Source organism: Cyprinus carpio, chromosome A1, assembly GCF_018340385.1.
Source record: "Cyprinus carpio isolate SPL01 chromosome A1, ASM1834038v1, whole genome shotgun sequence".
Taxonomy (NCBI): Eukaryota; Metazoa; Chordata; class Actinopteri; order Cypriniformes; family Cyprinidae; genus Cyprinus; species Cyprinus carpio.
In genome coordinates, this window is record NC_056572.1 from 33,886,310 (window position 1) to 33,899,431 (window position 13,122).

General features: G+C 34.4%; 1 protein-coding gene across 3 annotated transcripts; it reads left to right on the forward strand.

Moving 5' to 3' along the window:
* Positions 1–1,620: 1,620 nt before the first annotated feature.
* On the forward strand, positions 1,621–12,859 carry LOC109067092 (myoglobin). 3 transcript variants are annotated; one of them, XM_042764062.1, is made up of 4 exons: positions 1,621–1,765; positions 3,140–3,225; positions 3,299–3,452; positions 4,092–4,945. In XM_042764062.1, exons 1-4 carry the CDS (start codon positions 1,748–1,750, stop codon positions 4,224–4,226), a joined length of 393 nt encoding a protein of 130 aa, XP_042619996.1. In that variant the 5' UTR covers positions 1,621–1,747; the 3' UTR covers positions 4,227–4,945. The 3 variants fall into 3 exon arrangements, with proteins under 3 accessions (XP_042619996.1, XP_042619983.1, XP_018939646.1); XM_042764049.1 differs by lacking the exons at positions 3,140–3,225; positions 3,299–3,452; positions 4,092–4,945 and adding exons at positions 11,286–11,371; positions 11,445–11,664; positions 11,975–12,859 and having other exon boundaries at positions 1,733–1,765; XM_019084101.2 differs by lacking the exons at positions 1,621–1,765; positions 3,140–3,225; positions 3,299–3,452; positions 4,092–4,945 and adding exons at positions 9,704–9,843; positions 11,286–11,371; positions 11,445–11,664; positions 11,975–12,859.
* The last annotated feature ends 263 nt before the right edge of the window (positions 12,860–13,122 follow it).

The window sequence follows — 13,122 nt, forward strand, 5'->3', positions numbered from 1 at the left end:
ATTTTATACAAAATTGTCATGGCAAATTGTTTAGCAAGTTTATTCCATAAACTTTAATTATCTAGTTTTTGATTTGTTTCTTTTAAAATTTTGTGTGTTTGAAGATTTTTACAGCAATGTTTTAATTTTTTTGTAGTGAAATGCATGATACACATGTTCTTTGCTTTGAAGTATATTTTTTTATGTTGTGATTAAAGTATATTTCATATAAAATGCCTTAAGTTTCAATTAATTTTTATTATCTCGAACTCGAGGAAATAGCTCACGTAATGCAATTAAATGAATAATTATATACAATTATATTAAACAATTTTTTTTTAATGTGTCGTTGTAACATGCGCACATAAAGTATAACGTTTCTTATGAATAAAAGCCAATTATACTTCAAAACCGTGGGTGGCGCTGCTCTGGTAAGTACGTAAGCTCCGCTCCATTTATGTTTTTTTTTTAAGTACGTAAGCTTTTTCCCCCAACACAAACTTGAGATGCTTCATCTGACCGGAAGTATCGTGAACTGTGTAGAAGAGCTGAAAAGTGGAAGTGAAAATGCTAGAAAAGCACTAATGTAAAAACAGAAAACAAACGTCTGGCATGATCTCAAAATGACTGTTTAAAGTAAATCTAGCTGTGTGTTGTGCAGTAATGCAACTGTTGTGGAATAAAACAGCGATGGAATCAGAGCATCTCAACTGGCTTTGGTCGCAGAGCCAGTGTGTGTGTGTGTGTAACAAACGTGTGTGTGTGTGTGGTCACTAATGTGTGTGTACTTGGATGGGTTAAATGCAGACCACAGATTCTGAGTATGGTTTACCACATGCCACTTCACTTTTTCACTTCACTTTAAAAGCGTCTGACTTTCAGAGCTAGTGACAGTACATTTTTATTTCCTTTTTTCTGCCAGGTTTATGTAGTTTGGCAGAGGATGCTGATCTTGACCCGTCTTTGAACCAGTCGAAATGGACCGGAATGGCTTTTCCCTTATCCACACACACACACACACACACACACACACACACACACACACAAACAAACATACACAACACAAACGACTTTACAAATGCTATCAATACACCTGTCTGGTGACTGCAGCAGACAGACAATGAGTGCTAGGACAGATTTGGTCAATGACAGGGTTGCACTGCTTTTAATGCCTTGTTGTTCATATTTATATATAAAAAGCATGGGATTGAGGTTAAGAGCTTTTTTCCTGTGTTTGTTTGCACTTGTGTCGGTCATTGTTTTGTTTTTCCTGAACTTTCATCCATTCACCCCAAATCAAACTCAGAGATGCTTCATCTGTTTTCCCACTATATACTTGAACTTGTAGAAGAGCATGAAAAGTGGAAGTGAAAATGCTAGAAAAGCACTAATGTAAAAACAAGAAAACAAACGTCTGGCATGATCTCAAAATGACTGTTTAAAGTAAATCTAGCTGTGTGTTGTGCAGTAATGCAACTGTTGTGGAATAAAACAGCGATGGAATCAGAGCATCTCAAATGGCTTCAGTCGCAGAGCCAGTGTGTGTGTGTGTGTGTGTGTGTGTGTGTGTGTGTGTGTTTGTATGCTGGTGGGTCAAACGGAGGGGTGGGGTTAACATTTCAAGACATGGAGTGGGACAGTGTGATTGACAGGTAAGGGGCAGTGACATCACAAGGATGCTGTATAAAAGATGAACGTGGGGAAAAAGTGTTGATCTGAGCTCATTTGAGGAGTTTTCCAAACCCACAACCAGTCACACGCTCTTCAGATGGGGTCGCAAGAACCGGTAAGGTTATTACCAGCAGACTGCACCTGTCATTCTTAGATATTATTTTAATACTTTAAATGTTTGTAATAGAAACAAAATTAATTTACACATGATTTCATTAAAAAAAAAAACATCATAAAAAAATTATTTGTAGTAGAATTTATTTGATATGGGTAAACTAGTATATTTTATAAAAAGTTAAAATTAAACTTAAAAGTGAAATCAAAGTTTTGGAGAAGACCAGGTGAAATAGTAAAATAACTTCAAATTAAAAAGTTAAAAATTAAGCTTAAAAGTAAAAGTATAGCTTGTTGCAGAATTTGTTGAGAAAGTGAAAACTAGTCATTTTTTAACAAGGGGAAAAAACAGCAATAAAAGAAAAAAGCACAAACACAAAAAATCATTGAATTAAAAAGTGTGAAATCAATTTGAGAAGGGTGAACTAGTAAAATTAAAAACTGTAAATGAAACTTAAATGTGAAATCATAATTTGTAAAAATTTATTGAGTGTAAAATAGTAAAAAAAAAATCTAAATATGAAGATAAAATTATAAAACTAAATTGGATTATAGTTCATGGCAAAATTTGTTGAAAAAGTGAGAACTAGTAAAATAAAAAACAAACAAATTAAAAAGTAAATATTACATCAATAAAGGGTTTTTTTTTTTGAGAAAGAAAAACTAATAATAATAATAATAAAAAGTAGTGAAAAAATAAAAAAGTTCAAAGTAAAATAAACTTGAGCTAAAATGCTCATTTATTAGCCTGTAAATCAACAGTGGAGTGTGTGTTTGTGGGATCTTTGGAGCATTAAGTGAAACTGCAAGTCCTCAGGGTCACTCAAGTGTTTCCTCATCACTGGAGCCACAAACTGAAAATACAGCAACACCATTAATGCAGGGTTTCAGGTCAGAGATAAATTAATAATTATATTATATACATTATTTTGATGAATGCAAACAATCAGCCAAGCAAAATGCAAACAAACCTGAATGTCTATTAAAAATAATTTATTTTAAGATATATTTATGGGACCATTGGTGCTAATTTGGCTAATATATAACAGAAACGAGTTCTTTAGAGATATAATGTAGAGGTCAGTCATTCATCAAGTCAATAAACTCTCTTTCCTGACATAAACTGGTCATATGAGTTGCATTTATTGAATGCATATAGTTTTAAAGTTGCTTTACAGCTGAAAGTGGCTTATTACCAGTCTTGAGTCAAACAAAGGCCATGTGATGCTAATCTGAGTGGCACATACTGAAGCACGTCGCCCATAAACACTTCATTTAATGAAAAAGCAATTCCAAATGCCTGAAATGTTCACAGAAGAACTTTGGCTGGTCATTTACGACAGATGTGGGTTTTTTGGTTTGTCTTCTCACGCAGACAAAGATAGATTACGAAGTGGTTGAGCAATGCTTGGAAACCATCGAGGCCGACTACGCGGGTCATGGAGGAGAAGTTCTGAAACGGTCTGTTCCCGACTAAAGCATGATTAATGTGAATGTGATCTGCTCAGGTCTGCCTGATGTTTTCTCTCTTCAGTTTGCTTAAGAAGCATCTTCATCTGGACAACGGTGCTGCAGTGCTGAAGAAGCTGTGTAAGCTGCTGAAGGCTAGAAATGATCTCGCTTACATCATCAGACAGATGGACACCTCATACGACAACACAGACAATATCGTCCTCGACAACTTCAGGGTAACCAACCACACTTTCATTCACAGACTGACATTCAGTTACAGCCTCTGTCCCAAAACCTAGTGAACTGACTCACTGCCTACATAGACAGCATCCTGAACTGTTTTGTCTTTAGGATAATTAGCTGTAAATTTCAGGCACATGTAGCTTAGTCTCACCTCCACACCAAGACAAACACAACTGGAAAGGGAGGGAGGGCTTCACTTCTGCAGTTGTCTGTGCCTGTGATACGCAGACCAGAATGTGTGCTACACTGCCGTGCTCCAGAGATGCGGAGGAAGGCATCGGACCTTGACAGAGTCTCAACATTTCCTGACCTGACCTGATATTTACATGTTTTATTTGTTTGACAGGGAAAGCTGTGTGCAAACAGAAACACACACACATGCACATATATTCATATATTCATTTATTAAAAAAATAAAAACACTCCCAAAAAAAAGGGCACTTTCTTTCAAGGAAGAAAAAGGGCAGGTGGTCAAGCCCCCTTTGATGTCTATGTGTGCAGGTGCCTGTTTCCAGTAGAGGAAACTCATTAGACCTCTTCCTTTCATTTGCACGCTGATGCTGATTTCACGTATTCTTAGAAACACTCGGACTTCTGCATGTTAACACTCAGTCGTGTGTGTGTGTCGACAGCTGATCACTGAGGCGCTGATGGAGGTGATGAAGGATAAACAGTGTCTAACAGAGGCCAGAATGGGCTACGCGCTCAAGAGAGTCATGAACCACGTCATCAAGTGCATCAAGGAAAATACTACAAGGGGTGGTTGAACGTCACAAACTCATCGGGATCATAGAAAAAGCGCTTGTCTTGTTTATGCCATTAGTGAATATAAGTTATTGTGCAGCCAATGCAATTCAAAACGATCCATAGGAAACAAATCACAAATAAACACAAAACTGTGTTCAGAGATTTTGGTCAGGGCAGCATCATGTTTAATTTTGGCGGGAATGAAAACGAGGCTGGAGTTGAAGTACAGCACGTTTGATGATCGTTCAGTGTTAAACTTTCAGTAGACAAAACTCCACAAACAGTTTTGAAAGTTGTGTAAATCACGTGATCTTTCTACAGCGCGTGTACAGTCCCTCACAGCCTCGCTTTCATCCTCCTTAGATTCAAAATAATGAAGGTCAGCTGGAATGAGCAGAGCCAATCACGTCAGGTTTAGAATGTCAGCTGATCTGATGATGTCATGACAGTGACCGCAGGTGCGTAGGGTCTCAGGAGGAGCCTCAGATTAGTTTGACTAAATTTTATTTGAATTGCACTTGAGTGATTGCACATAAATAACATTTATTTTTAATTCAAGAGAAAATGACAATTAAAATAGTTTAATTCCAGTGATGTCCCTCTTATTTTGAAAGACCATATATATTTGTTTCTCTACACTTGCTATGTCTTATTATAATTAATCTGCATTATAAATTAATTGCTTCGCTTTTGTAAAGCAACACTTAATAAATGTCGCTTTTACTGGCAGAAAACTGAATCGTGTTGTCTTTATTTATCATTCATGCATTAAAAAAAATGGGTTAAAGTCATGAGCCCCAACACAAGTGGGATGACATAAAAATGGCACTGCACAAGTGTCTGGACAACTCATCTCTCTTTTTAAGCTGTTCTTGGACATTGCAAAATGAAAAGAAAAAAATATACCATGCAAAAACTTTTGTTTATTCAATACAAACAGGTGTTTACTATTCTACATCTTAAAATTCCAAGAGTCAGAATGCTAACCGTATTAAAACCCCACATTTGAGCGTTTACCATGTTACTGCAATCTTTGAAACAACAGGAAGAAACTGTTGTACTGACATACAAAGTGCATCTGTTTGAGCTCTAGTATCCCAGTTTCTCCTAGAAAGCAACGAGACTGAAAGGAGAGCTTAGATGATTCTCCTTCTCTTTGCTAGAGCTGGGGTTTTCAAACTAGGGCCCGGGGACCCACAGGGGGCCACAGTGAGCATGATTTCACCAAGTACAACATTTTCCTGGATCAACATTCCAATCAACCAATCAGAACTATCTAGAAAAATATCTGTTAGGCTTACAATCAGGGTTAGGTGCTTCAAGACTCTTGTTAATCAGCTATCATTTCACACTGGTTATAGGAATAAATTATGGGTAGGGTTAGGTTTAGGGGTAAGGATTGGGTTAAGTCTATATTTTTGGACTAAAAATTAAATAAAAACAGATCAAAGTAAATTATAAAAAAATACAGTAAAAATAGATTAAATTAAAATTTATTAAAATGAATAAATAATATACACATTAATAATAAATACATAAATAGATTAAAATAAATAATAAAAACAGATTAACAAAATATATAAAAATGAGATTAAAACAAACAAGTAAAATTAGATTTAAATAAAAAGAGTTTAAAATAAATAATAGATTAATAAAATGAATAAATATGATAAATATATTTAAATAAAGAAATTAAATTAATGAAAATTAAATACACTTAAAAATTTATATCAAATAATATTTTATACATATTTATAATATCCATTTTTCCAGTATAAATTGGGTCTTTATTAATGAAAATATATAGCAGCCATGTTTAAATTGTAGGACGAAGGTCTCTCGCGTGAGGATGATTGCAGTTCTTTGGCAGCTAAAAGATTAAAAAACCCTGTTTGTACTCATACTGTATGGCAATTATTGAATTATTTGTGTTTTTCTATCAACAGAAATTCTAAGCAAATATCTGAGACAAAGGTGACACTGAAATGAAAGTCTTCGTAACAAAAACAGAGTAACTTCTGAGCACTGAGAGTTTCCTCTGAGCTCTACAATCAAAAATTTGCTCTATTAAATTTGCATGGTGTAGGTGACTTTTTTTTTCCTTAAGTAGAATTTTTTTGGCTGAAATTGTGGTACTTGGTGATTCATAAAATTTCATTTTTAATGTAATTTTTTTATTAGATTATATATTTTTTGTTTTTCTGTAATTCTGTAATTTCTATAGTCTGTATTTTTATATACAATATAATACAATATATTCTGTATGCAAGTTTTTAGATCGTATTTACAAGCATTCAGAATTGTGTTGTGTATTTCTACTAAGAGTTGTGTTAGTTTTTTGTGCAATTTGCAGGTAAAAAAAAGTTTCTGCATTTCCATGCATCAGTAGCAGGACTAACACAGAGTAACTGAGAAGTAACTTTACAGGGGATTCATGTTCAAAAGTTAGCTTATTTCACAGTTAAACAGATAGTTCACCCAAAAATAAAAATTTGTTCATTAATTACTCATCCTCATGTTGTTCTAAACCCATAACACCTTCAAATCCCATAAATGTAGTAAAGATATTGTTAAAATTAGGGATGCACGATATTATCGGACTGATATCGGAATTGGCCAATAATGGCTTTAAATGTAAATATCGGCATTGCACGATATAAAAAATTATGCCGATATGTCTTGCTGATAAGAGGAATATATTAACTCACATGTGCTCAGGGTGTGCTAGTGATTAGATCATGTCAGCAGTGTGGTTTAATCTTGAAGCACAGTTTTGTCTGAATGGTGATTAGATTCACTGGTTTGGATCGATGCATGCATTTAATTAGTGAAAGCACGTACAGAATGATGTCTTCGGTGTAGAGTAAACAGTAATAGCACGTGCATAGGCAGCAGCCACCCCCCCCCCCCCAGGTCCTAACATCTGCTCAGTAAGGTGTTTTAATCTGTAGGGGGCGCTGTTGACCTACTTTTAATTAAATAGAAGTACAATAGACTACGTTTAGACTGTGTTTCTGATTAAATAAAGCAGGAATTGATGTCATAAAATAATTAGTATGTTTTGATTGAAAGGTCAGAAGTTATAACTTACATGAACAAAAATCACAAACATTAGACTTGTTAATTAAATAATTTTGTTCTTGATTTTAATTATCTGTAATGTTTTTTATTTTTTAAAACAAATATAAACTCTATACTGATTTTTATATTCATTAGACCATCTACAATCTCTTATACTGATTTATTCATTAATCTGTAATATGTTTTATTTTTTTAAACAAATCATAAACTCTAAAAGATTTTATAAAATTTTATATACTGTCAAAAAAACCTTCATTATTGTTTATTTAATTCTAACAAATAAGTTCTGGTTAAAAACTAACCAAAATTTAAAATATTTTGCTCATAATTTCTGCACAGGAGAGAACTGGTGCTGATTCCAAACATTATTGTGACAACAGCCACAATAGCACTGTATTCAATTCAGTTCAATTCACTTCAGTTCATTCAAGTTTTTTGTATAGCGCTTTTTAGAAACAGATCGTTGCAAAGCAACTTTACAGAAAATTACGTTTCTACAATATTTACTAGTAGTAGCCTAGCTTATCAGTGGTGACTGTCAGTTTATGTGCGTATGACAGAAATGTACGGAAAAATCAATTAAAGACGTAATCAAACAGACGATGAACACTATTAACAGCAATTCTATGATGCAATCAAACATAGTCTAGCAAATATATAAATATAGCAACAAAAACACTGTATATGTCATGCCATAAAATAATTTTAATACGACTGACTTTGTATTTAATGTGAATTTAATAAAAATATTGTAAGTTACTAACATTTTTATTTTACAGAGAGCAAAAACCATTTATATTATCAAAGAACATTTTCACTTCAGTCAGAGTTCAAGCACTCTCAAAAACTCCCATTTAATCACTGAAGCTGTTTGCATTTTGTTCTTTATAATTCAGTCAGCGAGCAAGTGAACGAGAAGCAATGGGAAGTGCTTCCAAAAGAAACCATTGACACTGCTATCATTTTGGAAGAGTTTCTTTTTCTCACCAATATCTGTGACATCCAGAAATCATCTGTGCTCCTGATGGGTCTTCTTTACATCATTAAAATTGATTACCCAAAACACAGTGCAGTTTTCACGAACATTGGTGGGAGCAGCTGTTCTTCACGTGTTTATGGGCTACATTCTGCATGTTCTTCAATGTCCATGAGCCATTTTTCTCAAGTACTGTTAGATAGAAACTTTAGTTGTGTGGGCAAATGATTTGTGTGCTTTAATGTGTTTTAATGTTTTCATTTAAGCGGCAGTTAATTCTATCATATTTAATACAAAAATATACCTGTCAGACAGTTCAGTGGATTAATATTTTTGTGCATGTTATAATAAATGTGACATGTTAAAGTTATGGTTTATTTGTGCTGTCATTCCAGAATAATTAGTTAAAGAAGTTTTTGTCATGTTAACTTGTGTTGAAGTTTATTTAACTCATAATTTTAAGGCAACCATGTAAACTTCTTTGTTACAACAAACTATATGTAGTTAAGCTTAGTGCACAACTTAAATTCGTTTGTTCATATAATTTAAGGTTACATTTTGTATCAGCTTATTCAAGCAATCAAAGGAATTAAGTTAACTTACAAATTTAAGTTAATTTAATTCCTTTGATTAAGTTGATACAATATTGTCTCACATTCTCATTCTCACATTTTGTTTCAATGAACTCAAAATTTTAAGGCAACCAGGTAACCTACTTTTTTGAGTCAAACTAACAATTAATTTTTTACAGTGTAGTTTGGATGCTGATCTTGACTCGTCGTTGAACCAGTCCAAATGGAGAGGAACGGCTTTTCCCTTATCTACACATACACACACACACGCACGCACGCACACACACACACACACTACAACCCTATAAAAGCAAACCAATACACCTGTCTGGTGACTGCAGCAGACAGACAATGAGTGCTAGGACAGATTTGGTCAATGACAGGGTTGCACTGCTTTTAATGCCTTGTTGTTCATATTTATATATAAAAAGCATGGGATTGAGGTTAAGAGCTTTTTTCCTGTGTTTGTTTGCAGATGTGTCAGTCATTGTTTTGTTTTTCCTGAACTTTCATCCATTCACCCCAAATCAAACTCAGAGATGCTTCATTTGTTTTTGTTTTTCCACTATATACGTGAACTTAAAGAATGAAAAAGTGGAATTGAAAATGCTAGAAAAGCACTTATCTAAAAACAAGAAAACAAACATCTGGCATGACCTCAAAATGACTGTTTAAAGTAAATCTAGCTGTGTGTTGTGCAGTAATGCAACTGTTGTGGAATAAAACAGCGATGGAATCAGAGCACCTCAAATGGCTTCGGTCACAGAGCCAGTGTGTGTGTTTGTTTTTGTTTTTGTGCGTGTGTGTGCTGGTGGAGCAAACGGAGGGGTGGGGTTAACATTTCAAGACACCAAGAGGGACAGTGTGATTGACAGGTAAGGGGCAGTGACATCACAAGGATACTGTATAAAAGATGAACGTGGGGAAAAAGTGATGATCTGAGCTCATTTGAGGAGTTTTCCAAACCCACAACCAGTCACACGGTCTTCAGAGAGGACGCTGATATCGGTAAGGAGCTTGACTGGACTTTCTTTGCTTTGTGAAAAAGTTAAGATGCAAAATATTGCTTGTTATAGCAATAAAATTAATTTATACATGATTTCGTAAAAAAAAAAAAAAATCATAAAAAAAAATGTAGTAGAATTTGATATGGGTAAACTAGTAAATTTAAAAAAGTTAAAAATTTAACTTGAAAGTGAAATCATAGTTTTTAAGAAAAAATTCAATGAGGCCGGGTGAAATAATAAAATAACTTCAAATTAAAAAGTTAAAAATGAAACTCAAAAGTAAAAGTATAAGAGAAAAAACAGCAATAAAATAAAAAAGCACAAGCACAAAAAGTACAAATTGAATTTAAAAGTGCAAAATCAATTTGAGAAGGGTAAACTAGTAAAATTAAATTTTTTTAAATGAAACTTAAATGTGAAATCAATTTTTAAACAATTTATTGAGTGAATAATAGTAAAATAAGACTTTTAATTATGAAGATATAATGATAACAAAAAATGTTCATTATAATTCATGGCAGAATTTGTTGAGAAAGTGAAAAATTAAAAAGTTAAAATTATATCAATTAAGTTTAAAAAAAAAACTTAAATAAAAGGAAAAACACATACAAAAAAAGCACAAATTGAATTTAAAATGTGTAGTATTTTTTTTTTAGAAAGAAAAACTTATAGTAATAATAGTAAAAAAATAATAAAGTAAAATAAACTTGAGCTAAAATGCTCATTTATTAGCCTGTAAATCAACAGTGGAGTGTGTGTTTGTGGGATCTTTGGAGCATTAAGTGAAACTGCAAGTCCTCAGGGTCACTCAAGTGTTTCCTCATCACTGGAGCCACAAACTGAAAATACTGCAACACCATTAGTGCAGGGTTTCAGGTCAGACATAAATTAATAATTATAATTATATCAGATGCTACATTATTTTGATGAATGCAAACAATCAGCGAAGCAAAATGCAAACAAACCTGAATGTCTATTAAAAATAATTTATTTTAAGATATATTTATGGGACCATTGGTGCTAATTTGGCTAATATATAACAGAAACGAGTTCTTTAGAGATATAATGTAGAGGTCAGTCATTCATCTAAAAACATATATTCTCACAACGCTCGTTTTTTGTTTAGTGCATGCAAACAAGAGCACAGTTAATAATGCAAGTCAACAGACTCTCTTTCCTGACATAAACTGGTCATATGAATTGCATTTATTCAATGCATATAGTTTTAAAGTTGCTTTACAGCTGAAAGTGGCTTATTACCGGTCACGAGTCAAGCGAAGTCCATGTGATGCTAATCTGAGTGGCACATACTGAAGCACGTCGCCCATAAACACTTCATTTAATGATGCAAAAGCAATTCCAAATGCCTGAAATGTTCACAGAAGAACTTTGGCTGGTCATTTACGATAGGTGTGTGTTTTTTTGGTTTGTCTTCTCACGCAGACGATGGCCGATTACGAGCGGGTTCTGAAATGCTGGGGAGCCATTGAGGCCGACTACGCGGGTCATGGAGGAGAAGTTCTGACCCGGTCTGTTCCCGACACAAGCATGATTAATGTGAATGTGATCTGCTCAGGTCTGCCTGATGTTTTCTCTCTTCAGTTTGTTTAAGGAGCATCCGGACACTCTGAAGCTCTTCCCGAAGTTCAAGGGCATCCCTCAGTCTGAACTGGCGGGAGACACGTTGGTGGCGTCCCACGGTGCGACTGTGCTGAAGAAGCTGGGCGAGCTGCTGAGGGCCAAAGGAGATCACGCTGCCATCCTCCAACCGCTGGCCACCACACACGCCAACAAGCACAAGATCGCCCTCAACAACTTCAGGGTAACCAACCACACTTTCATTCACAGACTGACATTCAGTTACAGCCTCTGTCCCAAAACCTAGTGAACTGACTCACTGCCTACATAGACAGCATCCTGAACTGACCTAGTGCCTCAAAGAACTGATTTTAAACGTTGTACATTATTTATATATAAATAGCCTAATAAACATTTACAATTTATAATTAGATAATACGAGATACAAATAATAAATAATAAATTATACTTAATTGTAGAAAAGTAAAAAAGTAAGTAGTAAAATAGACCAAATTCATATATATACTATAATGTGTGTATGTGTGTGTCGACAGCTGATCACTGAGGTGCTGGTGAAGGTGATGGCGGAGAAAGCGGGTCTGGACACGGCCGGACAGGGCGCGCTCAAGAGAGTCATGGACTGCATCATCCGTGACATCGACCGCTACTACAAGGAGATCGGATTCGCCGGTTAAACGACACGCTGAGCGTCACAAACTCAGCGGGATCATAGAAAAAGTGCTCGTCTCGATAATGCCATTAGTGAATAGAAGTTACTGTGCAGCAAATATGAATAAAACTATCCATAGGAAACAAATCACAAATAAATACAAAACTGTGTTCAGAGATTTTTGTCAGGGCAGCATCGTGTTTAATTTTGGCGGGAATGAAAACGAGGCTGGAGTTGAAGTACAGCGCGTTCGATGGGCTAACAACATGCTGATCGTTCAATGTTAAACTTTTAGTAGACAAAACTCCACAAACAGTTTTGAAAGTTGTGAAAATCACGTGATCTTTCTACAGCGCGTGTACAGTCCCTCACAGCCTCGCTTTCATCCTCCTTAGATTCAAAATAATGAAGGTCAGCTGGAATGAGCAGAGCCAATCACGTCAGGTTTAGAATGTCAGCTGATCTGATGATGTCATGACAGTGACCGCAGGTGCGAAGGGTCTCAGGAGGAGCCTCAGATTAGTTTGACTAAACTTCATTTGAATTGCACTTGAGTGATTGCACATAAATAAATTGTATTTTTAATTCAAGAGAAAATGACAATTAAAATAGTTTAATTCCAGTGATGCGGCTCTTATTTAGAAAGAACATAGACATTTGGTTCTTTACACTTGCTTTGTCTTATTATAATTAATCTGCATTATAAATTAATTGCTTTGCTTTTGTAAAGCAACACTTATTAATAAATGTCGCTTTTACCGGCAGAAAACTGAATCATGTTGTCTTTATTTATCATTCATGCATTAAAAAAATTGTTCACCTTTGTCATTCACTACTGAATATTATAAAAAAGACAAAATTAAACAATTTCAAATGTTGTTTTTGAGAAAGGGTTGGAAAACTAAATAAGTGACAAATTCACCACATTATTTCTATAAAAATAATAGGCCTAGAATTAGAATAGAAAATTGTTGCTATTTTAAAATATAATAAATTGAAATAAAATAAAAATTACATATATATATATATATA